The 26,905-nt window shown below is 35.2% G+C and overlaps 1 protein-coding gene across 16 annotated transcripts in view; it reads right to left on the reverse strand.

The window, feature by feature from the left end:
• Positions 1-26,905, reverse strand: part of br (broad-complex core protein) — a 124,568-nt gene that overhangs the window by 49,064 nt on the left and 48,599 nt on the right. For 5 of the 16 annotated variants that reach the window (XM_074183523.1, XM_074183514.1, XM_074183499.1 and 2 more), the window contains exons 1-3: positions 18,178-18,474; positions 17,024-17,225; positions 1,272-1,460 (exon numbers count right to left, since the gene is read on the reverse strand). In XM_074183523.1, coding sequence (XP_074039624.1) covers positions 1,272-1,460; positions 17,024-17,209 — 375 coding nt within the window. In that variant the 5' untranslated portion in view covers positions 17,210-17,225; positions 18,178-18,474. Of the gene's footprint in view, positions 1-1,271; positions 1,461-17,023; positions 17,226-17,580; positions 18,043-18,177; positions 18,477-24,122; positions 24,317-26,905 lie in introns of those variants that run through there. The other 11 variants (XM_023165470.2, XM_074183456.1, XM_074183481.1 and 8 more) reach the window with 9 other exon arrangements.

The following is a 26,905-nucleotide window of genomic DNA, read 5'->3' on the forward strand; positions in this document are numbered from 1 at the left end:
AGAGCCGTACTCTTATCATCTGACTTGAAAGCTCACTCACCATACAAAATAATCGGCTTCGTTATGAAGCTGGATTTATTTGTCCGAGTGTTAATAGGTGTGAGTCACAATAAACCCTTGTGAATTGCGGTGGAGGGTCGAATATACCCACTCACTTTAGACCTAACCTAACCTACTATCAATTTAATAATTTGACTTTCAGTATATAAATAACATTTCAATAGCAAAACTTGGATAATCTAGTTCTTAAGGAAGCAGAAGTCAGCTTATTCATCCCTCAGGTTTACATTTAAATGGATACAATACTATTTCACTACATCGAGTAACATCATAACATGTGTTGAAGGTCAATAAAAGGAGATCCTACAAAAATAAATAAATAAAGACAGCACCAAAAATTTGGAAATTGAACAATTAAAAAAATTAAATGAGTATGGAGACAAGACAGATGAATGAAATGGAAATGATATTACAGAAATGCAGAAAATATTCAAAAATTTATGCTTGAAATTTTTGATTCATTTGTTATTGAATGAATGAAACAATAATTTTTTTGTATAGTGTATTCAAATCTAATAAACCTTTCGATTTATACAAATTCACTGTTGGTTCTGAGTACGATAATTTTTATATGCATTCAATAGTTTTATTTTGTCAAGATCTCAAAGGTTTTATTGTGAATTTATTGGCTGATTGAACAAAGAAAGATAAAATGAGAAATTAAATAAAGTATTGCATGCGTTTATGAAAAATTAAAATGGAAAATAAGGAATAACCATGGAACAATCATATTATCATATCAACTGACATCTAAAAAAGAGTAGTTTTATAGGTTTTAACTTTTTTCAAAGAAAATTTTCGAGCAAAAATGATTGACATTGTAATCGAACAATTATGGGGAATCGGGGAATGCTCGAAAGAAAATAACGCCGGCCACCACTGGTAACCATTAACCGAACGTGACGTAGCTAAGAGCGCGCGAATGTACGATGAATCCCCACCACTCTAGAAACAGCGAGAATAATGCTACCGACAATTGAATAAAAAATTTTTATCAAAACTGTTAAACCTCCAAATTACCGTAACGTATAGACGCATGCTCAGAAAAATTTATGGAAAAAATCTAAAAGCTAGCAAAATTTTTAGCTTACTGCTTATTTTTTATTATGATGTATTCATTTTATAAATGCTCTACCACGAAAATGTACATTCAACTTTTTTATAAACCCGCCTGAAAATTCAATTTAAAAATAAAACAAATCTTTTCTTACTTGGTCGCGACCGTCACCGTGTTGTTGGGTGAGGCCACTAACTCTAAGAACTTCCGCCGTTTTGAGAAATGACGATAAGGAACGTTGGTGCACGTTGACTTCTCCGTGGTAGATGAATTCCACCAGGGCGTGCAGGTCCGTCCAGGCGACATCTTGAAGGACTATCACAGGATGTTTGCAAGGAGTACTCTGAAAAATAAAGGATGCCATTTGAAATTTCGATATAAAATCTGATTCTGGTATAATTAACAAGCAATAAATGAAGACGGGGAAACAAATCATAAAAATTCTGAGTATACACTGTTACTCCGAATAAATCTTCACACTTACAGAAACTACATAATAACACCGATTTTGTTCATTATCTCTGGAAGTTAGTGAATCGTTCTCTCAATTGAGTATAAATTATCCTGTGATTTTACGATTACTTCGAGTCTCCCCCCCTTAGAACTACATTCCAAAATGTACAAGTTTCATTTTTGTTGCTTGGGAGTGGTCTGATTCATCCATTTTTCCGAAAAAGACTGTAATCACACGGGTTCTTTGACTTTTTTTCGTCCAATTTTTTCGTAATGCCCACCCCAACAATTTTGTTCAGTCAGTGTTGCTGTATTGGTACCTTTTTTGTAAATTCAGTACATTTGGAACCTTTAAATACTTTTAGTACAGCCTGGCAAATCTAGCTGTGCCCCTGAATATTGGATGCGCAGTATATCAGCCAGAGGAGTGGCGCAGTATATCAGCCAAAAGAAGTGGCGCGAGAGTTCATTAACATCGAGGAACTAGTGTAGCGAATATGATATTAGTATAGTAAGTTGAGGAATTATTCTGTGTGAATTGTGAGTTATTTGTTATTTTTGAAAATGCTTTCGAATAGTAAACTGAACAACAAGGTTCTCAGTTCACAACTTTGAAGGTTTAAGAGCGAGTAGCTGACGCTACAGGGGTTTGGGTGCGAACTGTACGAAAAATAAAATTTGAGATGAAAAAATAGAAAATGTTAAGCAAAAACATTTTTAACTCCAAATAAAAAAGGAAGTACATGCATAATTCTCTTTATTATCAAAAAGAAACGAATTTCTACACTCAGAGAAATTCCTGAAACTATCACCCGAGACATTGACTTTCAGGGTAGCAGGGAGTCTCTGCGGACCTATTGAGAAGAATGTTGACCTATTATTTATATGGATGAAACATATATTCACACTACAGACATGCACCAAAAAGATCTGAAAAAGGTCTGAAAAAAACCTTTTAGTAAAGGGCAACGTCTGATCATAATACATACGGGTGGTGAAAATGGGTTTGTACCAAATGGTTACATTAGATGGAAATCAAATTTTAATACAGGTGATTATCACAATAAAGGAATTTTGATGATTATAAGAAATGGGTGTCGGAACAGTTGTTTCCGAATTTGCCGTTAAGAAGCGTTGTGGTGATCGATAATGCACCATAAAATAATGAACGAATCGACAAAACGCTGTTATGTAATCATCGTTATCAGAGAGGAATATTCCATTGGGAAAAACATGCTGAAACCTGAATTATATACCCTCATAAACAACTATAAGCCAAAATTAAAGCGGTATGAAATAGATCAGTTCTTTCTAGCAGCAAATCACAACGCTGTACGATTACCTTCGTATCACTCGGATTCGAATAAAATTGGGTTGGTTTGGGTCGAACTGAAAGATTACGATTTATTTGAATAATTTCTTTCGAGGAATATGGGGATGACATTTCAGAGGATGAAGATGGTAATCTATCCGGAATCGAAACTATTACTGACCATTTATCAACAGTAGGCGAAAAATTATATTATAATCTTTAGGCAACCAATTTTCGAAATTATTATATGAGTTGTATCTATGTATATAGTGATATATTATTAGCAATACTGCAAACAATGTTTTTTAGATTATCTATCTGCTTCGTTTCATTATCATTTCTAGTAACTAGGCATTCAATTATCTATTAATTATCAGTTGTAAGTTTATCCACTCTCTCTTAGTTCATTTATCTCTAATGAGATTGTACATAGCTATATTTGCAATTACATATCAATCATTATCTTCTAACTATTTTCCTCCTGTACAAAAGGAAGAATTGGGGTTCCCAATGGTTTATGTGTAGTTGTCAACACTTGCCGAATCCATTTGAACTGAAATATTTTTCCCAATTGTACTTCCTCATAAAAGTTGATAGTGTAGAGTTACCATGTCTTTACTGTTCCCGCATCTCAGAGTAACAGCTAGATTTGACAAGCTGTACGCCGTTTAATGTTTTAGTACTTTTTACCAAGTCTGTATATAAGATCAGTCTAACTAGTCATATTAGATTGTCACTGTTGCATGACATATGTGTCATTTTCGACATGAAATCGCTTTTACATGATCATTTTTATAAAACAAAACTGACTGCTTACACATTTTCATGTCACTTGTCACTTTGTCTTTGGTGTATATCTCTTGGCATCCAATTATTTATTATTATTGTTTGAATTTGATTTGAAATTCATGAAAAACTGTAACTATAACAAGGAAAAGGGTGAATATATGCTGAATATATGAATTATTAACGTAACGACATTTTTCAAAGCATCGCGGCAACACTGCCGACAATACTAGTTTGTACAGGTCCTGTATATTCTTCCTGTTATATTCTTCTGTAAATAATTTGAACCGTCTATAAATTACTTTTTTTCTTGCAATCCAGTGCTCCGCATTCGCATAAAACTTGAAGAGCTATCTCTATTTATTTATTGAATCGCTGGAACCGAGGTCTTTGTTATACGGCCTTTTTTCGTTAAGATGTCCTCTAAATGGTGTTCAATGCTTAGTAATCTAATCAGTGATTGGTCCTGTTATTGACCAATTTCTTGATTCAATCCTGTAACAAAGACTTTGGTACACCCAGATGGTGAAAGACCTATCTATGGAGTTGATGATCATATTATTAATTATCCTGAATTTTAAATATTGCCTTTGCAAAATCATATGAACTATTAATTCCAAACATATATCAGTAGGGGACATTACGGATCAAGCTTATCTTCAACTTTTTTAGTTCAAGTTACAACAGACCGCAATGCTGGTGAGATAATTTTCATTTTGATAATACTTTAAAAATAGATATGTGGCCTGGATGAAGAAAAACTGGTTGATAGTTTAATAATGTATAAATCAATGTTATAAATAATTTTTTTATGGTAAGCACATGAAACCACATTATGGGTTGATTCATTTAAATTTTTCGTTGTTTGTAAATGAAATATATCTAACAACAGCTGTACTTTTAAAGGAAAATTTACTGTTGGGTGAGGAACAAAGATTAAAAAAATACCCGTCAAAAAATTGGGCCTTCACGTGGAATCAAGGACATTATCGATATTGCCTTGTTTTGTCTTGTTTCTTCAGACAATGATTTGAGATGTTCTTAGATTCAACACCAATTTACACATGGTATTAGTGTTCATCAAACAAGAATACGTACTTTATATGAGTATTCTGTTCGTAGAATACTCATATAAAGTTCTGAACTGACTGTAAACTGATTACACGAGAATGAATATTTTTGAATGTTTGTAATGGATAAACTCAAAAACTACTTGACTAATTTTAAGAATTCATAAAATAATCATAGTTATCTACAAAAAAAGTTTGTGATGCTATATGTATAACAATTCCAGTTATATCACGATGACCGATTTTTGTTCAGGTCAATAATAATTAGATGTATATTCCACCAATGAAACATGCCCACTTCTGTTCAAATGGTTTTTTAAAGTCGAAGTACTCTTTTTGACGTATCAACTGACGTATCAAATGAAGTTTTAGTTTCAGTTGATACGTCAAGAAGAGTACTTCGATCACGCCACGGAAGACGACTGCCGCAGTTGCAGTCGAAGCGTTTGGAAATCATAACCAAAGAAGACCACGGGAAAAACCGGAAAGCCTACATTCCTATGATTCTGGTGTTTGTTTTGAGGTTATTTCTTCCTGATTATTTTAGTATTGAGATTTCTCCTTCAACTCTTTCATCATCAAAGCAATCTACCTTGTGTCGTGATCGAAGCCTAAAATCAATGAAACGCAATGAAATAACATGTTGATACTCAAGATTATTTTTGGATACATTTTGAGAAGAAATCATTAAAACATATAATAATAATAATGATAATAAATCGACTTTATTCATTTAAAAAAGAAAGAAATGTGTTCACAAGTGATAAAAGTAAAACAGATGAACAGGCGGATTATCAGCTATAATATCCCAAGGACATTGATAACTAACGAAATAATTTTATCACAGTTTTCGAAAGCACGTTATTTGGTAACATCCCGACGCCGAAGGCGGAGGGATGTTACCTAAAATAACGTGCTTGAGGAAGTTGTGATAAAATTATGAGTTATTTATCAATGTTCGAGGGATATTCGGTGAGAAAATTTTTTGCAATTCGAACAAAATTATTTATTGAACACACAGTTATTAAAAGAACAATTCGTATAATGATATTCCGTTGATCTTGCTGTATTTGCCTCGGTTACTGCATAGGTGTTTCCACGCATACTATTGATTATTTGGTTATGATGTTCCTGATCAATATTCAAATAAGGTTTGACAGTATTTTTTGGTGTATTTTCTTCAATGATTTTGTCAATTGCCGCATCATTTTGAACACCAAAGCGAGGAAGTGACATTTTCGAAATAAATTGAATTACTGAAATGTCAAACAACTTTATTGTGTTGGTTGCTTAGCAATGTCATGACATAAGTGATAACTACCCGTGAAAACTATCCATGGGTAGTTATCAGTGTAATGATGGTTTCATTGGTTATTTCGACACACATGACTAGAAATAGACAAATTTGATAGGATAATTTTTTTGGCAAAAAATTTTCAGCGTAAGCTGTTTTTGGTTCTCATTTTCTCTTTTTGCTCTTTCTGAAAATGGCTCCCATTTTCACATTATTAAAAATTTGTATTCCAAATTGTAATGTGCCTATAAACGGTACATGACGATTTTATCTTACATCTGGTCAAACAAGTACAGTTAAGGTTCTACTACTAACTATTCAAACACATCCTAGAATGTCAGAGGTTGTCTAAATTTTCTGGACTTTTCAGATCATTGTCTGAAAATGTTGACTGATATACGATATGATGTTTCGATCTTTAGTATCATCGAACGTCTGTGGGTGATGACTCACTGAGCGTATCAATCCGACTTCTGCATCATGACTTCAAATCGTCAAACAAAAGTTCGAATAATCTACCACGACTTTTGATGGGAGTTTATATACGACGGTTCGGAGTTTCAGAGCTAGATCAGTTCGGATATTAGTTCCGAGTTTAAGAAAAGCGACGAGTAAACAAGTGAAACTAACGGCATTGACTACTGTGGTCATTAGTCTCATGATCTCAGTAGGTGAAGTTAATGTCTCTCCAAACCACCTAAGGCTATTCGCAGTGCCTTCAGCTATGTAACGCTGGAGGATCAACCTAACCTCAATTAGACAACTTTTCGTAAGAAAAATATCTGGTCAATGTTAGGTTTGAATTCGGGACCTTTCGGCCGAGTGTCGGGCACCTAACCACAACACCAATTTGCGTACCACACATAATAAAATATCCACATATAAACATGCAAGCAACTTCTTCGGTGGCTTGGTGAGGCTGCTATGTATTGAATATCTGGATCTGAAGCAAGTTCTAATGCACTCAGATCCAATTCGTTTCTTGTTCCCCAATGTGAGGAAGAGATAGTATCGGTTTGAATTATTCTTTTCCTTGTCCCTGAACAATATCTGCTCTACGAGTTTCTTGAAGTGTTCGTTCTGTAGAACATCCTTCTTGATATCATTCAGCTTCCTGAAGGGAATTTGTTTGGTCTGGCAGGTTGCATATTTGAATTCATGATCAATAAAGATGTTTAACGTTTTCCAGAAATTGGTATAGCAAGAGTTCAACAGGGAGGAGGAGTTGCAGTATGTTTATCTCTCTATTGTGTCACAAAACGTTTGGAGAGGATAATTGAATAAGAAGCACCACAGTATAACTTACTTCAGATTCAGACACGACATTAAGAGCTGTCTTCCAGAATACCATACCGCGACAAGTGAAACTAAAAGGATGGTTCGGATTGGAGAGCCCAAGAAGAACACCTCGCGGAGAACAATCATGAAGTTGGAAATATCGAAGCATATCTGGAACCACTAATGTAACATAAAGGGACCCGAAGCTGAAAAGAACCTAATACGCACAATACCTAACAAAAGAAAAAATCAAAGAACCGGATAGAAGATATCACCGAGATTGGAAGACTTTGTGATTCGTAGGTTTTGAAGAATGCGACTTCAGCTGGGTGAATCGTGAAGGTATCATACACAGTGGAGCCGGGAAGAGTGCTGGTAATGTTTGCTAACTCGCTTGCAGTCATATAAAAATCTAACGTACCGGTGCAGAGCTTAGCGGATTAGATGAGCGCTGGGTACCTGTAGGGCAGCTACAAAAATTTCTACCCTGATTCCGTAAATAGTTCTGAACAATGTCTAGTATGTGTGCAGTTTATATCCACCACTATGTTTGTCACTGTTAGTCTCCAATATACTGACGAGGTAGCGTTTGTACACAGTTTGTGTTTTTCTTCTTAGAAGTATCTATAATTTTTGTGCTGTACAGTTTGCGTTTTATAACAGACTATCAGTTTTCGCCTCTGTTAGCGATTTTTTTAACGGAATTAAAAAATGAATAAAAATTTATTGACGTTATCAATAAAGCGCCGCCATGAAACCTGGCCCATCACTATCACAATCGACATCATACGGTTTTTTCCAGCTTACAGCAACATATGCTCACCATAGTATACGAGTACCGAGCATGAACGACAGTATGCGGACACAATACGCTGTGCACGTACCTTAAAGCTTACGTTACACTACTCATAAAGTTACCTAGACGTACTCACGTACAAAGCGAATCAAAATACTCGCTTAGCTTCGATCAACTTGGCGAGTACTATGGTGGATTTTCAAGGGGATGCTTGAGGAAGGGGGGATTCTTTAACTTCATAAGGGCGGCGAATAAGACCAAGAGTGAAGCGGTAGTGAACAAGGTAGAGGCGAGGGTAAGAAACTGATATCAGGTGTGTGTTGTATGACAGGTCATATCCTGCTAATGGGTGTCGAAAAGAGGTACGAGGATGAGGTGCTGATCGAGCAGAACGTCATTCTTGGAGATGAAAGCTAGAGGACAATTCGAGTAGTATGAAAATAGAGAATTCGGAAAGAAAATGTAAGTGTATGGAGTGTAAGCGAAGGTTTTCCGGTAGATGAGGCAACTGCAAAAGGTATTCCACTGTTTTTTTCCACTGTGAGCATACAGCGAAGAGTTTGCCGAGAGAATTCGGGATGTAACAAGTGTGGAATGCAGCTTGGGGCGATGGTCTGCAGTGGAAAAATGTCACTACTCAATTGCATTAATTACAAGAAAGTGGGAGGGAGGTTGAAAAGGCAATCGGCATGAATCTTATGTGCATGCTAACCAGAGAAGGGGTGCTTCAATGCTCGTATACTAGGTACGTTTTCAGTACTGCAGGCTAACGTGGGGAAAGGAAAAATTAGATAGTGGCGATCACATGGAAGTCGGTAGCTGAAGGCAATCTGGTGTGTAAAGCATGACAGACTGGAAGTTATATGGAAATGAAGGATGAACGTTGGAGATGAGTGAGCAACAGGGGTGAACGTCGATGGTTCACACTGTGAGTGGAAACGTACAGGTCAGTAGCTGGAAGGTGAGGATGATCCAAAGCTGAAATTAATCATAGAAAGGAACAGTCATTCAATAGGTGAGTTCAAAGAAGTCATTTATATATTGAGCACCGACAGATTAGCCATACTATCGTGGAAAGCTTAAAGGTGAATAAACCATTTTCAAACACAGAATATTCTGAAGTATAGACGACAGACAAAGCATTTATGTTTTGGAAAATATTACTGGTAACGCCTAATACATCGCGTGAATTCATTAGTTAGCATGTCGCCAATAATCTGAAATCCATCCTAGCCATCCTGAAAACACACTTGTCTTGTCTGTGACATCGGCTGAGGATGCACATCTTCACCGGCAGCAGGAGGTTGCTGATGAGGATCTGATGGTGATTTCGAATTGGGGTAAAAGTAACCAGGTTCAATTCAATGCCACCAAAACCCAGGGATCGGTTTTCTCCAAAAATATAAATGTCTCCTAACCGAATATGTCAGAATAGACAATTCTGCTTTCTGTTTCGATTGGGATTCCAAAGGCTACTTCTCAAAAGCTTGGAACGCTGTTCCAAACCAGCAAACTGTACACACCTCAGTAACTTTTGATGCTATATGAAGCTCAGATCAGACATTCTGGAGTATTGTTTTCATGTATGGAGCTCCGCCCCTAAGCATACCCTGAAGCTGTTGGATTCCATCCAAAAAAGAGACCTCCGCCTGATTGGAAACACGAAAATCACTTGCAACCTTGATAGTCTGGAACATCGAAGAAAGGTTGAAGATTTGTGTCTCTTTTATAGATACTTTCACGGGAGGTGTTCAAGTGACTTGGCACATTTGATTCCACCAAGAGCGGTACGTATCAGAAATACGCGACGGATTGTGGCTGCTCATCGTTTTGAGGTTCAACTCAGTACACCTCGAAACTCACTGTTTAAGAACTCTTTCTTTGGGACAAATGCGTTTATGTGGAATAAACTTCCTGAGAACGTTTTCCCAAATGAATTTAATCTTCAGCGATTCAAATCCAACGCTCTGAGAGCGCCTCAAGGATTTTCTTGTAGTGTTTGTGTTTTGTCCTTAAAAACAAAGAATTTTTCTTACTGGTTTGATCTCACATGCTTTCAAAGTCTTATACGTTCGTTATGATGTTTTTCCATAATTTGTAGGACATCGAATGAGGTAAACTGATCCCCATCCATAAAAGAATGTGGATATAATACAACAAAAAATCACCCAGTTTCCAGAACTTTGGAGCATATTCGATAACGTAGTCATTTGCAGACACTTGAATAATGATAAAATTTAATGGCAATTGAGAAAAACATGCCTTAGGTTAGTGTTATATATTTTGTTGTTCGAATATAATTTTTTCTGTTATCTTTCGAGCACATTAATTCCAATAAAAATAAGATATATCACGAGATGCGAGTCATATTGAATAAGAACATTTGTTATCAGTTTAATTAAACTATATTTAGTAATTATCAATAGAACATGTTATTCGTTGTTGAATGCACAATCTATGGTTTACAAGGAGGGTATTTGGGAAAGATATCACTCTTCGAAGAACGGGTTTAGAGAGAATATTGAGCAATTGATGTTATAGTAGAAGTTTGAGTAGTAAGAACATTGTAATCGTTGGCGAAGTTTTTGAAATTTCTTCGTTATTTTTGATAAAGCATTTTTTTGGTATTAAAATTAGAGGTGTATTCAAGCTGAGTCGAGTTTTGTCTTCAGCTCGGTTCGATTTCAAAAAGCCTGTGTTTGGCTCGAAACTCGAGCCGAGCTATTATTATTCATTCTTTTCCATATTGAAAAAATACTGAATTTAAATTCAGATCAAGCTTGGAAACGGTAAGGAACTAACTTTTATCGCGTAAACTGATCAAATGGAATTGACAAGATGAATTGTCATTTCCCTTTTGTTTCCTACCGTTTCCAAGCTTGATTGTAATTTATATTATCATTGGTCCTTCGAGCCGGATCTGAGTCACCAAGCAATGTTTCAATTTGTTCTTAGTTTCGTTGCTTATATCCAGTGATTAGATCACAGGGTACAATCAATCGAAGCGATGTGAAATCTTGAACAATAATTTGAATTCAATTTTTTTGTTTCTTCATAAATTATTTGTATTTCGATTATATTCATTTCATTCTTAAAATGGACATCCTGTATAAAATTGCACTAGGACATTGAAAACAGTTTGAGAATGAATATATTGAAATGATTCTTCTATAAAAAATGTTCGTGTTATGAACTGGCACAAAAATAACAAATATGCGTGCCAACATTTTTATGAGTATCATAAATAATAGTGATAAATTTCAGATCTGAACGACAATCTTGGCTTGACGACGAAAATGTTATCATTTCCAAGTATTTTTTGAAATATCAGAAATCAATACACCTTTGAGTTACTGTTGCAACAAACGTAGGTAAATACATTTATTTCGATTTGAAACTTATTCGAATAATTTAAAAAATATTTTAGAATTGGAACGTATGACGAAAATGTAGCAAGAAGTAGACTTTTTCAATTGAGGTAATTTCAAAATAATATGTGAACTGGTTCTCTATGGCCTTTCCTACTCCTGAAAAATAAAACATATAACTTCTAACATCTCTTAAAATTCATACAATATTGATAAAATGAACAAATTTTTACAACAGTTATTGGAAAAACTAATATTTCTCTAATTTGATGAAAATATAGTACAGAATATCAACCAGTTGATAGATTAATATTTCTGAGAAACACTAGCGAAATAAGATGATTTTGCAATTTCGGTAGTTTGTATAATATCGTTGCCAATGACTGATAACAACAAGTTTCTTTCCTTTATCAGCACTATCAGCGTGTAATATTTAGATAAGATTATCATTCTCATCAGGCTAAACAAAACTTGCCTTCCAACTGACAATTAACAAAATTGATTCGAATTCTTTTCTATTTCAATTTCGCATTCAAAATTCTTTAGCGTATCCAAATACTATTGAATTGTTTCAAAAAGTTTCTCCGTCGTGTTTTTACAACAGAGTCTTATTGCCAGGAAATCGACGAAATGTACCGCACATTTCACAAATCACCGTTCGAAAATTAAACGAATTGAGCATGAAAGTTATGCCTCAGCCGCCATACTCCCCAGACCTCTCGCCAACCGACTACGATTTTTTCAAACCTTCGCCAATCAGGACCAGGCAAAAAAGACCTTCGTCTACTTCATCGGACCCCGAGTACTCAATTTTAATGCTGATGGGTTTCATCGATTTTTGTTACGTTGGTAAAAGTGCACTGATTCAAATGACGCTTGTTTCCAATCATTTGAAAACTTTTGAAACAACCTAATAAGTACTTGGGCCGCTTGAACCAATTCTTTTACATAAAAGGGTTAATTTAATTTTTTTTTCAACCCCTCAATATCAGGTCCCTAGACGGATTTCTCAGATGCATCTTTTCATGGAGTTCAATAACACAGCATTGCTATTTTCATAATATTCTGTTAAAGAAGTGAAAATTAGGGTGTAGGTATTTTTTGTCGTCTATATGTGTCGTTGCTTAAAACTTTTCAATTCTATGTTCTTTAAAAGCGTGTTTTTTAGTTATTTGATTTATATTTATTTTTCATTTTTTAGTTTCGTTTGCTATTAAAGCATGTTTTTAAGTTTTTTAAAACTATATTTATTTTACCTAAACTTTAGGATCAATCAGCCGTGTATTGTTTAGAAAAATTATCATTGATATTTTCCGATTCCGGAGAGGGAGCCTGAAAATCAGCAACCAAGCCCAAGGCAGCAGGCGCGCAAAGGACGGTTACAAATAAGGCAGCAGGCGCGCGTGTTAAAAAAAATCCTTTTTTCAAATGAAGAAATACATGTAAAGTGAGTTCGAATTATATCAAGGAGGTTACGTACAGCGCCATCTGCCCGCGAATAGATCAAGGGATAATGTCAATATATCAACTAAGTTACGTACAGCGCCATCTGCCTGCGAATAGATCAAACAGGTGAAGCTAATGAAAGCGTGTTAAAATAAATGATCTTGAAATCCTGAATTTATACGCCACGGCAAAATGAATGTATTTTTATGCTTTATAAAAATAATTTAGCAAAGGCCGTACCTTATAAAAATTGTATCTATTTTCCTGACTCATTTTTGTACGGTGTTTGTTTAGGACTGATCTCTTTCATCATTAATATCTGATTTCATAAAAGTCGAACAAGAGTTTTTAGCAAATTACCTCCCGCTTGGGTCATTGCTATCAAGATTTTCACGCGCATCACCTTTGATGACGATATAAAGCTAAAACTCATTTTTTTTTTCAGGAACATAATAATCACACTTTTTCAAGAAGTATCAAATGACCTCTCAAAGTATTGCCGTCTATACCAGCGTTTCCCAAACTTTTTTGTCTGGGGACCCACCTTCACTGCGGAATTTTTTTGGCGACCCACATATTAAATAATATTAAGTATAATTACTATTGCGAATAATATTTTTATTATAATTATGGTGAAAATTCACTACTGAGGAATACACCTCTAAAAGAAAATGGTAAAGATGATATTGAATTGAAGATAAAATACAGTACGAAAAAAGACAAATACAAAAATCAATAAATTAGACTTATGTAATTAATGTGACTTGTGGAGCTGGAGCTGGTGCTATATCTGGGTTAAACGCAGGTCACTTTTCACAGTAAGCCTATTTCTATATTTATTTTTTAAATACACCAAAGTGGAGAATGCCATTTCACACAAATATGTGGTTGAAAACCCTATCAGCTCTTTTAAAGCTTTGTTTGAAAGAACTGCCCAGAATGGAGAAACAATTCAAAAGTATCAAGTGTTTTTAATCTGTTTCCGCGACCCACTCAAATTGCATAGTTTGGGAACCACTGGTCTATTCCTTATATTGTGGGCGAATCATGAAAATGTCAATTGTAAAAATACATTCTGTTACTTCTGATAAGCAGTACACATCTGCGTAATATTTCAGCGATCGTCACAGAGAAATTTTATTCCTATTACGAATAACCTGAATATGAAAATTAAAAAAAAAAAACATCGTGAAACCACAAAAATCGGCCGCTTCTACCGTATATATTAATCGCGTCCACGCCCGCATTCGTAATGGAATTCCCGTAGTTTTTAGAAAACAGTCGTTTTCATTGAGTCACACGAAGACAAACACCACAGGTCACAGACATTTCGAAGAAAAAAATATTAACTATGTATTAGTCTAGTTAAAATTAAATTGTACAGCAAATAACCACAAGATTGACACACAATTCACTGCAACCTTACAGAGTGAGATTCCAAAATAGGTTGGGCAATATTCCCTTGTTAGTTCCTATACATCATAGAGTCCCTTATAAAATTTTCATCTTAGAAAACGTGTACTTTGAAAGTGTAAAAGGGCAGATGGTCAATAGGATTCCAAAACACATTAAAAATAGGCTGGCAAAGTGCAAGAAAAAATTATGACTTCAACTCAGAAAAAATATTTTCATTTAACACACACTGAGGAATTTTTCTTCCATAATCAATTTCGACCAATCGATTACTCCAAACAAAAATGAAAACTATAATTGAATAACTGCTTTAGGAAACGTCATGAAAAAAAAAACTTGTTTTTGTGTGTATTTCATATACATTACTTTTACGACTATGTTCTTAATAATGACTTGTATTTATTCAAATTGGTTATGTTTAAGATTTTTTAGTTGAGAGAATGTTTTATACCTTATTCGACCATATTTTCATAGATTAATTGAGTGAACCTGGAGGACCTTGAAATTGACATGTTACAAAAATGAAAACTTAAAAAAAATTAAGAAACCACGTATCATGCTCATTATGTTTGTAAAAAATTTGGTAGGAAGTTATTTGCTTGTTTACTACTATTTCATTATAATATATTAAACAAACACTATTATATTGAGGATGTATTAGGAATGAGTATATAATATACCTAATTTCATTCAAATACTTCAGCAACTGGAATGTAGAACATTTTGATGCTTCATTTTCGCTGAAATATTAGAAGTACTACTATTTCATTATTGCAAATAAACTTAATCGTAATTGATAAAGATTTTGTAAATCAATTTCATTACTTCAAACACATTTCTATAATCAACAGGGTGCATGGATATTCAATTGCCTTTCCGAGACTGTCTTGACATTTTTGCATACAAATGCATACGATTTCTGAAGATTTTCAAGTTGATCTCACATTGAAACTTTTGAAATTTTACAAAGGCAAGCCTCCACTTATACACCACTGATTTCATATTACTAACATCTATTTCCATGAAATTAATAACGTTATAAAACATAACCTTCGACTAAGACATGAAGTTTTCATTTCCAATAGTTTTCTAGTTATCTGCAAAAATGTAAATTTTCACTCCAACTTTCAACACCCTGTATCTCGGAAAGTAAGGAGTTTTGAACATATGTTCATGGAACATTGCTTCATCGAACATTGCAGTGAATCACCTCCTAAAATTAATGACAGTATTTAAGAAAACACTCTGTATGTATCTTTCATTTTTCTACTTTTTCAACAGCTATATACAAAGGTTAAATTAATTTACATGTCTTCTACTCTTTGCCCACAATAATTGCGAGAACTTAGGCTACTAAAATGCAGGTGGCAGCACATATATCGAATTCTGCATGAATTTGAATGAAACATGTTTTAGCAAATTACTTGATAAATAAATTGATCTCTTAGTCATGAACCTATTTGTCCTGACAAAAATCAGCTACAAGGGTAAGGCAGCTAGGCTCCAACCTGATTGAACTAAAGATGGTCTAAGGCAGACAGTTTAGAATTATTCAGTTTGAGACTTCGAAAATAAACTCCTGACATTATTAACAAAAAAAAAAACATGCAATGCAAGAATGAAGTAATTGAAGAATTAATTTATAGAAGTGTTTCTGTGGCAAAATACTTTTCAAATTATTCAGTTTGAGATTTTTAAAACGAGTGGTTTTTTACAACACATATCTGCTAATCTAATTCTAGATAAAAGAAACAATAGTTAGAATTTTATTTGAGAATTTACCCATAAAAGCAGAAATATATCATAGTGCTGATATCATAATTCAACTAGAGATTAAAGTTGTTGAAGGTAATAAAATAAAACAGCCTCTTTCTGTGAACTTAGGAATTAAAATTGAAACTATTTATACCTGCAGTATAGCAACTATGTAAAATTATCAAATAAAGTTTAAATCAAAAGTCAATAAATTATATAGGTTTTAGAGACAAAGTATCTCAAATGAAGCATTTACCATTGTAGAATCCTTACATGGTCCCCAAAAATATTTGAACTACAAAAAAGTTTGCTATTTCAATTAAATTCTATTGATTGTATTTATACAGGTAGGTAATATGCTTTCGCCGAAAGACATTTATCTGCCAAATAATTATTTCAAAATGAAACACTCTGATTTCCATCTGTAAATGTTATTGGGTATTGATAAATGACAGTTTTTCATGAATTTTAAAAACCTTTGGTATATTCTTTCCATTTAAAACCTTGTCTTTTCTAACTCATTCATTTCTTTTCAACTTATTCCTCATACGCTTGTAATATAACAATTTTGCAAAATACAAACATTTTCTATATATTTAAGTCGAAGGGAACCATTTAGGTGGAATCTGTACAAGATATAAAAAAATGAAAAAAATCAAGGACTTTAAATTGAGATCAACACTCAAAATTGGCCTCAAAATCAATACCAGGTACCCAAAGATTGGAGACAATGTTTCGAAATAAAGACAAATGATTGACTATATTTTGTTGTAGGGGATTTAACTGAAAGCGTTCCTCCATAAAGCAATTGTGCATTCTGCAATTGAATTTGTCTATAGCTTCAAAACATTTCTACAATATTTGATTTAATAATTTTTGCAAGATATCTGTCAGTTATTCACACTTTAGATCATGCAAGATATTTAAAATCTTACCTTCAGTAACTCTCGGAAATAGGGACTACAAGCAGACAACACTACTCGATGTGCTTTCAGGCTTTTTCCATCACATGCTAAAGTTACATCTACGAAGTCCTCATCGTCACGGAGGTTTTCGAAGGCTGAGGTAATGCTGCTCTGATAATTGTTCCAACGCAGGCAAAAATGTTGTGTATCTACCATCGTAAAAAATATTCACCTGCAAAGAGAAGTCCCGAATAACATTCACAGATTCAAAAGACCTCTGGAAATGTAGGAATGGAGAGTCGTTTCAGATTTTTGATCATCACTGAGGTAAAAATTGCGAATTTGTGAAATATTAAATTTCGCGTTTTTTACTGGAAAGTATCAAAGTTAGTCCAAATATTGGATTTCGTGAAAGAAAACCCAAGTTTCATAGTGTACTTTCTCAGTTGATGTATTTTAATAACTTTTGTTTAAAAAATACCCCAAGACGAAAAACTGTTTGAGGTTATGTCCAGTATTTTCGCAAATTTAGCAATAACTAATCGGACTTCTTTGAAACTCAATACGAATATGCAAAACAAACTCACTTGAACCATGGTAGTCAACATTCAAACTATAAAAGTTACAATTTCTGTTTATACAAGATAAGTTTATTTACGCCAAATTCAATCATCATCAATAGAAAACACACTAATAAAAAAAAACGCGAGGAATAGATGATAGATGGATGCACACGAGTTCCTTTACCAGCGGTTCGCGTCGCGTCTAGGATAGATCATTACAGGACTAGTTTAGAAAAAATGTGATTGGATAGTGCGTGAATGGAGGGGAGAGCATGAACATGGCTATCAGTGGAAAAAAAGGAACGACGGCCGAAAGCGAAAGGATCCGGCCGGCGCTCATCGTCATCGCAGACGCCGGTCAGGGACGAATTTGTTTTGTTTAAAATATCGCTGTCATCGCTAAATCAAATACCGAACTATTATTCTGCACCAGACAAATGGAAAAACCGAGAGGCAAGCTGTAAAAGTGAATGACAAAAGATGTTACAGAGTTTCTTAGAGGTTAGTTCAAGGTACCGTAAACATATTATCAGAAAACTGAGCACCCTTGTTGATTCGATTCAGAAAATTAATTTAGTAATTGTTCGAGAAATGAAGGCGCGAAAAAAAATAAATGTTTACCTGAGAATAATATTATTAGTCATTGAAATGTTTTGGTTTTTTTCGATGGGTCCATTTTTTATTCCATCAACATTTTTGCGAGAAGTCGCGCGGTGCACACAGATGTTTCGAAGGCACTCCAAAAACCCGCCAAATACAAACTCTCAAACAGTAGTCGTGTGTTGTGAGAGAGACACTTCGCGAACTATGCACCCACCGTCACGGCATTCAGGCGAATATTAAAAATTCAGGCGCGCAAAAAATGACGAAGGCCCGCTTATTCTTTATTGGGACATGGCTATGAGACATCTGCTGTAATAAGCTAGCACTAAAAAATAGTGCGTGCCGCCTACCCCTCCCGCATGGAATGAAAATGCGCAGAATAACGAGTCGGTACAGGCCCGCAATTAAAAATATCAAAATAAAAAAATCGAACACTAAATCTGTGCTGTGTACGACTACCGAATGCTCTTGCCATTTGCGGAACGCTATTTACTTTTTACGGTGTTCATCCCCGTTTCGGGGGTTGGAGTGCTCGTTGTATTGCTCGATCTTGAACTTTTTCGACAATTTTCTTGAGACTTGTAGGGAAATGGAAAATGTCTTGATACAGTGAGAAAAGATGAGCATTGGCGGAGCGTTGAAGATTTTTTTCCTAGATTCACGTTCATTGACGCGTAGGTATCTAAACATTCGGTAGGTAATTGAATAGATATTTAGTGAAAAAGTATATAGTTTTGCAACAATAGTCTTCTTTTCTTGAATTGTCGTTATATTTCTAAGGAGGCGTGGAAGGGCCATATATATATTTTTTTAAATAACCAAATGCCGGGTAGGTAGGTATAAACTCGGACTCGAATTCCGAAATTGAAGTCAGAGTTTAACAGAATTATCACTAGAATATTTCAAGTTAGAACTAGGAATTTAACAGAATTCCAAATTTAAAGTCGAGATTTAACGAAAAATCCCGAGGTTGATGTCTTAATTTACCCAAATTATTATTAGAAAATTTTCATTTCAGTTTAACAAAATTTCAAGTGTAAACTGGAAATTTAACAGAATTCCGAATTTGAAGTCGATATTTAACAAAGAAATGCGAGATTGAAGTCAGAATTTATCGAAATTATTAGGTAGATATTGAAAAATTTCACTTCAATCTCGAAATATTGTTGAATTCCGATATTTTCGAATTCAATAAAATTTCAAGTTCAAACTGGGAGTTTAACGAAATTCATAATTTGAAGTCGGAATTCAACAAAAAAAAAACGATATTGGAGTCTGAATTTAACCATATTAGATATTAATAGAAAATTTTCACTTCAATTTGGGAATATTGTTGAATATCCGAGTTTGATCTTCGAATTTAACAAAATTTCGAATTCAAAATCGAAATTTAATTCCGAGAATCCGAGATTGTAGTTGGAATTTAACGACATAAACTATTATTTAAAATTTCCACCTCAATCTAGGAATATTATTGAATATCTGTGTTTGAACTTGGAATTTAACAAAATTTCGAGTTTAAAATCGAAATTTAATTCCGAGAATTTAAAATTGTTGGAATTTAACGAAATTATCTATTATTAGAAAATTTTCACTTCAATCTAGGAAAATCGGAGTTTGAACTTCGAATTTAACAAATTTCCAAATTTGAACTCCGAATTTAACAAAATTCCAAATTTGAACTGGAAATTTAACAAAGTTAGATATTAATAAACAAATTTCACTTCGATTTCGGAATCTCCGAAGTTGAACTTCGAATTCGAAAAAATTCCAAATTCAAAGTCAGAATTTAATGACATTTTTTCGAAAATTTTCATGTACGGAAATGGTTGGCAAAAGCGCGTCAAAAAAAGAATTGCATTTCTGGTGATTCAGAAAAGTGCTTGTTTTCGATTTCAATTGATATAAAAGTAGTACAAGTACCTAATACCTACAAATAAAAAAAATTATTTTCTCACATTCTTCAAACAACAACAAACATTTGTGTTAGTTTTTATAAAAAGGAGTATTATTGAAATTATAAAAGACGTATAACTGTTGAACCACTATTTAGAAAATATTAAATTTTACTTTAAAAATCATGGCGCATCCGAATGCTCTGTCACATTTTTTTCTGATTTCAGTAAGGCATTCAACTGTGTAGATACATAGTACAAAACAAATAATTTCGCTACATTATTGCATCGAAAACAATATTTGTGATTAATTATAGGAATTTTCTGCAAATGAACATAGGCGTACCACAGGTACCAGTGTAGTGCCACAATTTCCCCAGTAGTGTGACTGGAAGACTTATTGGAGGAAAGTGACAATCAGCTTTCAACAACAAGCTGCTGCAGAATATTAGCAATTTCTTTATAAATCATGACACGAACTCCAATTACCATATAACTCAAATTCAAGACCCTGAATTGCCTTCTCTCACATTTTTGTCAATGATTCCATATTCCATAGAATAGGTAAGTAACACATGGGCTAAGATAGAACACGCGTTTTTTTTGTTCAAAATTTGCTTTATTCATCAACATAATCTCCATAAAGAGCCACACAATCATTTCAGCGCTGCTCTAACATTTCAACACTACTTTCACAAAACGATTCATCTTTTGCCTGAAAATAGGCCCCAGTTTCAGCAATTGCGAAATTTCTTACCGGTGAGCATTTTTTTTGAGGTCCGCAAACAGACAGTAGTCGCCGGGAGCCAAATCTGACGAATACGGTGGATGTGGGAGCAATTTGAAGTTCAATTCGTTTAGTTTTGTCATTGTTTTGATTGGCTTGTGACAAGGTGAGTTGTCTCGATGAAACACAATTTTTTTCTTTGCGATATGCGGTCGTTTATTTGTAATTTTGGCCTTCGAACGCTCCAATAACGCTATATAGTTTTCACTGTTGATGGTATTTCCCTTATCAGTATAGTAGATGAATATTACACATCCCAAAATACCGAGGCCATAACCTTTCCAGCCGATTGTTGTGCTTTCGGGAGGTTCACCACTTGCTTTCCACTCAGATGACGATCGTTTTGATGCCGGAGTTGAATGATGGATCCATGTTTCATCCATTGTCACATGTCGATGCAAAAATTCCGGTTTGTATGTTAAAACATGGCTAAACACTGCTCAGAATCATCAAGATTCTTGTTTTTGGTCAACAGTGAGCAACAGAGCTCTCTCATAGTTAAACGATCATGCAATATAAAGCCAACACGTTCTATTGATATCTTTACAATGTCAGCTAACTCACACAACTTCACTCTTCGATCATTCGAAAGATTTTGTGGATTTGTTTATGTTTTCTGGTGTCACTGCCTCATTTAATTGTTGCTTTTGATGGAGCGGAGTCCTTATAACACCTTTCAAGTCATTGTGTAGCTTGAAGGGTATTTTTTCCTCTCAAGAAACACTGTAAAATTAAAACACGAAATTGTTTTTGATCCATTGTCTTGAAAATAACAAAAGTAGTGTCATATCATTAGTTCGGAATTGCATTGTCTGATATGATATAAAATGATTTGAAATCCCTGAAAGAATCAATAAATTCAAAAAGATTAGCTACAAGATAACAATTATATTAAGCAAAGAAACTGAAATTACGAGCAAATAAAATACAAGCAACAATTGAAAAGTGAACAATTAACACGAGATGTCATCACCCGAAGACGATTGTGGATACTAACAATCGAAACGTCGTGAAGTAACTTGGCTTGAAATCTTTTTCATTTTCATCTCTTGTTGATTATTCAATTTTCAATTGTTGCTTGAGTTTTCATTCACAAAAAAATCAGAAGTATCACTAAGTTTTTTGTAGCAGAATTAATGTGGAATTGAAAATGAAGCCTTTGATCTCTTGAAACATAATTCAAAATGAGTCAAGATGCAATACAATTAACGACATTACTGATATGGATACTAGGTATGAAATTAACTATCATGTTCAATTTTCTGAGAAAAAACTAAGTTACAACTATCAATGGCAATTGACGCTTTTAATATATTGCCACAAGATAAAAAATAAGTATATAAGAATATAAACTTTAACGGCCGAAGTCACGATTGGAGAGTACAAATTCCGGGTCGAATGAAATTAAACGTTTCGCCTGATAATGCGGCAGTCATCTTCGGTGGTGTGTGTGTGTTGTATGCGAGAATGAGGGTAGTATATCGAAGTCTCAGCAACGTTAAGTCTTATGTCGAGGTAGTAGACAAAACGTTTTTCTTTCGAATGTTGGAGAGGTAGAAATTCAAAAATTGATGCAGAACTCCATACAGGTATAAGAAGGATAACCTTCTAGCTCTCCACGACAGGTTACTGGCCAAAAATATTTTTGTTCTCAAAGGAAAATGTACCCCTATCAACAACTAGAAAAATTCCTCAATATTTTGAATTTACTTATTGTGATCTTTTTATTCAGTTTATTCAATCGCTCAAGTATTTGTATCTGCTATTTCTATTTCACTGACGTCAATGGAGAAAGACCACAAAATATTATACCTAATCAGATAACTGAAATAATTGAGTTGAATATGGAAAGCTGATTATAATTATCAGTTGAATCGAAGAAAGCATACAGGAGTATTACTGGAAAATTTCTTTGAACTGTTTTGGAACCATGTAGATAAATTCGGAAAAAATATAAGGAATCGGAAAGAAATTGATTTGTCCACTGAAACAAATTCCGCTGATTAGACAAAGTCGATAAGAGATCCAATCAGGGTTGTTATGTTGAATATAATGGATTTTTTAAATTTACGAGCCGAACGATAAGTACACTTGAACAATTTATTCGTATTTCTTATAGAGTGTGCAAAAAACACACCTCAAAAAGTATCATATTGTTACGAACAGGACAACCTACGAGTCAAGGTCTATTAAAATCTAGATTTTCTTGGCCTTCCTCGTAAATGCATCGTTGCCTACTAATACTTTCTTCTCGAACGCTACAGATGGAGGAAGACACATCCATGGAAGGATCAGGTATTTTCGGGACGAGGTAAATGTCGAAACTTCTACATTATACACGTGTCCACATCTCATAGAGATGTGGCCAGTTCGAAAGTCAGTAGATGATTATCTGAGTAAGTTACTGAAGGTAGGTACGCCAGTAAATAGATACAAATATTTGACAAGCAAACGTTCCAGATAAAGGCGCGTTCACATGGTGTGACAAAACTTAGCGTGTAACATGTAAACAAGAAATCGTTACGATTTGTCGGAGTTGAAGTCAGGTTGAAGGTTGGTGCAAATTCTCAACAATTTCTGGAAACCGTAGCGACAAGTCGTGGCGTGTAAACAGTTTCTTCGACATATTGCTGTGATCTATACGGCAGTTGTGTGGTAGGGTCCACGTTTAATATACCTGTTTTTCATTTGTTGTGGAATTCAACTGTTTTCTATGATGTAATCAGTTTTTGTAATGTAAATGACATGTCTTTTTTCTTTTCACACTTCCAGATGAACAAAATAACGTAAATAAACAACAGTAGCAACTCCTTCATCGCGTAAAATGAACTGAAATGAAAAAAATACGAAATCAAGGTAACTATCAATCAGACGAATCGTGTGAACAAGTTTTGTCGTACTGTGTAAACGCGCCTTAATTGTGAAGTGATCATTTGAGAGAAGGCTGTGAAATATTGACATAGCAATTAAACTGTGGTTCAGTTGTGGATTGAATAACAAACCAAAAAAAATTTAGCAATTGGTGGTTACAAGTAACTTGTTGAAATTCTAGAATTCTTTTGTAAATTTGGAGATATTTGTAGGGGTCAGTTTGAGACAGATGCTATTATTTCACTTATACAAATAAATACTAGTCGGTTTATTTGTCGTTAATAACATACCAAATTGATATCTACTTTTTTCATGCTATTTCATTGCTATTAATATTCCTAGTACCAACATGAAACCATCAGTTGCTCCTCATCCAACCTCAGCATAATTAAAAAAAATGAATGACTTACCAACCAACAGTTGGTCGTGAGTGAGAATCTGGGATCTCGCGAATCCGTGTTTTTGCCTGTTATTTTGGACCCGCACAAAAATTCACTAAGAACGATAGTTCGCAAAACCTAAAAAATGGTTGAGGCCAGCCTGGTGATTAGATTAGATTCTAATCTGTACGCATTTATCTGCATGCTTAGTTTCTCTAGTCGCAATATTCGTTTTTTAAATAGAATTTATCTGCTTCGACGTAAACTAAGTGCCAAGCAACTATATCAACTTTTTATCGTGTTTTATGTGGTATTGGCGATGTGCGAGTTATCAGGAAGGGAGATATCTCAGTTGAAATTTGGAAAATGAAAAATAGATTCAGAAGAAACAATGAACAGTTTTCATCTTTAAATTTGGACTGAAGATGTGAAAGGAAGTAATGATATCAATCAACAATATATGTATACCATCTCAAGTAAAATAATTCATTAAAGACAAAACATTATGTCTTGTTCCACATATCATTGAAAAATTACATTTTCTCTATATATAAACATATTTTTAAGTCCGAAAAGTCAGATGAAAGTTGTGCCACTTTTCATACAGGTTATGTGCACTGTGGTGTAACGAGTCTACAAGTAAAGAAATGAGCTAGCAATATTTAGGTCATTGAACAGACATTATGGTTTCAGTTATCAAAGATAAATTGACGAAGTTACTGCTAAGGATTAATGCGCGAGCTGACAAGCTCGCGTTAGCGAGCTTGTCAGCTCGCTAACGCTTTCGTGACTTACTAGGTTCGCCACCAGCCCGTAAATGTATACAATATTGGAATACTTGTGATTATTCTAAGAACTGTTAGCTCTCAGCGCTAGAAAGACTAATCGTAAGCTATAGCTTATACTTCGAACACGTTTGTTTCTTGTCCATTGGTTGTTGTTTTGAAAGTCTATTTGCAGATGCACTAGTTTTCCGTGGTTCATCAACGTAGTTTATCTTGGATAATTCCGTTTAATATTACAATTCGCTCAATTTAAAGATAGGCCGTAAAGGATTGTAGATTTGGCACCTCCAAGACCATATTTTTTCTTTCGGAAGCAGTTTTCTCAGTATCAAGCTTCAGAGCAGGTACCAACGCGTTTATGATAAGATAATTCACAATACTCGTACTTCTTATCCAATGTGTGAGGGATAACAGGGCGGCCAACAGGCCTTTCCCGCCCGCAGAGCGGCGAATAGCCGCCAGACTACGACGTATTCATCACACTTTGAGTCAAGGCGTGCTGCTGAGCTCAATGAACTGCGCAACTCGATAACACCGGTTAAAGTTCAAAGGGTCCTTGTTGGATCCAAGAACTTTGCTGCTCTAGGCTCAGATGGGCTGAACACTTATTGGTGGAAAAAAATACTAAGTACCCACCGCCATATTGCCAGAGTTTTCAACTCATGGCTGGACGGAGAGCAGCCGATTCCGGATTGGTTTGTTGAGGGGCGGACCGTTCTTATCCCCAAAAGCGGAGATTTGTCGATTCCTAAGAATTACAGATCGAAAACATGCTTGAATTCGTGTTATAAGTTGTTTACAAGCATCTTATACACATGAATACTCATCGCAGTCGACCGAGTGTTCGAACGGATACATGAGCAGAGAGGGTCGAAGAGAGGAGTCGCTGGATGTTAAGAGAACCTGCTCATCGATAGATGTGTAACGCAGGACTCGATACAATATAAGCGTAACCTCTCTATGGCCTGGATCGATTACCGTAAGGCATTTGATACAACTTCGCATGAGCTCATCTTGCATTTGCTCAGATGTCACGCGGTACCCGACAACATAGTGAGATGCATTGAACAACTGATACCACTTTGACGAACTCGCTTCATCATAACATTTGGTCAAGCAAGAGTCCAAACAGGGTGGGTCACTTTTAGAAGGGGTGTATTTCTGGGTGATTCCCTCAGTCCTCTTCTCTTTTGCTTCTCACTATTGCCATTATCCGTTGCGCTCAGAAATACTCGACGGTATAATTGTGGTACCCCCGGAAACCGGAGGCACAAGGTCACCCATCTGTTTTATATGAATAATCTTAAACTTTATGCCTCTGGAGAGAAGGATCTACATCAGTTCTTGGGGGTGGTGGAAGAGTTCACGCATGCTATCGGTATGAAATTCGGGATAGACAAATGTGCAAAGGTTCATCTCAAAAGAGGACGATGCGGGGACTACGGAGAGGATGTGCAGCTCGTAGATGGAAGCATCCTACACCATCTGGATGCCGGAGAGACGTATACTTACCTTGGGGTAAGTATACGTCACAAGAGGCAACAGCAGTGAAAAACTCTGTCCGCTCGACGTTAAGACCCGAAAAATGATGCATCTCTATAGGAGTTTGCATCCCAAATCATCCGTTCCACGGCTGTACTTCCCCCGACAACAGGGAGGCCGTGGACTTTTGAGTTTGGAGTGTCTACATGATAGAATGGTACTGAATACAGCCTGTAAAGTCGTCAGGAGTTCGGATCCCCTTCTCTGCATGTCCGTGACCATGAGTGAGCAGGAATTGGAGTATTTCTCTTCAGGGTAGCTGCCCAAGTAGCTGATGAACTCTGTATAGTTTTTGACTCTGAACGAGGTGACCACAACTCTGTCACCGAGTTGGAACCCGTTCAGCAAAAAGCTCAGATAAAAGCCGCAGAGATCACCTTTCTTCTGCGGAGACACAAGAATGCATGATAAGCCAAGGAGACCTTGGCTTATCAAAGCGCCTGACGTTCGCTTTTCTCAGGTCGAGTGGGCTGGAGTCGGAAACTG

Source organism: Leptinotarsa decemlineata, unplaced genomic scaffold (genome assembly GCF_025532065.1).
Source record: "Leptinotarsa decemlineata unplaced genomic scaffold, Ldec_3_MD MMD2_P_RNA_scaffold_2, whole genome shotgun sequence".
Taxonomy (NCBI): Eukaryota; Metazoa; Arthropoda; class Insecta; order Coleoptera; family Chrysomelidae; genus Leptinotarsa; species Leptinotarsa decemlineata.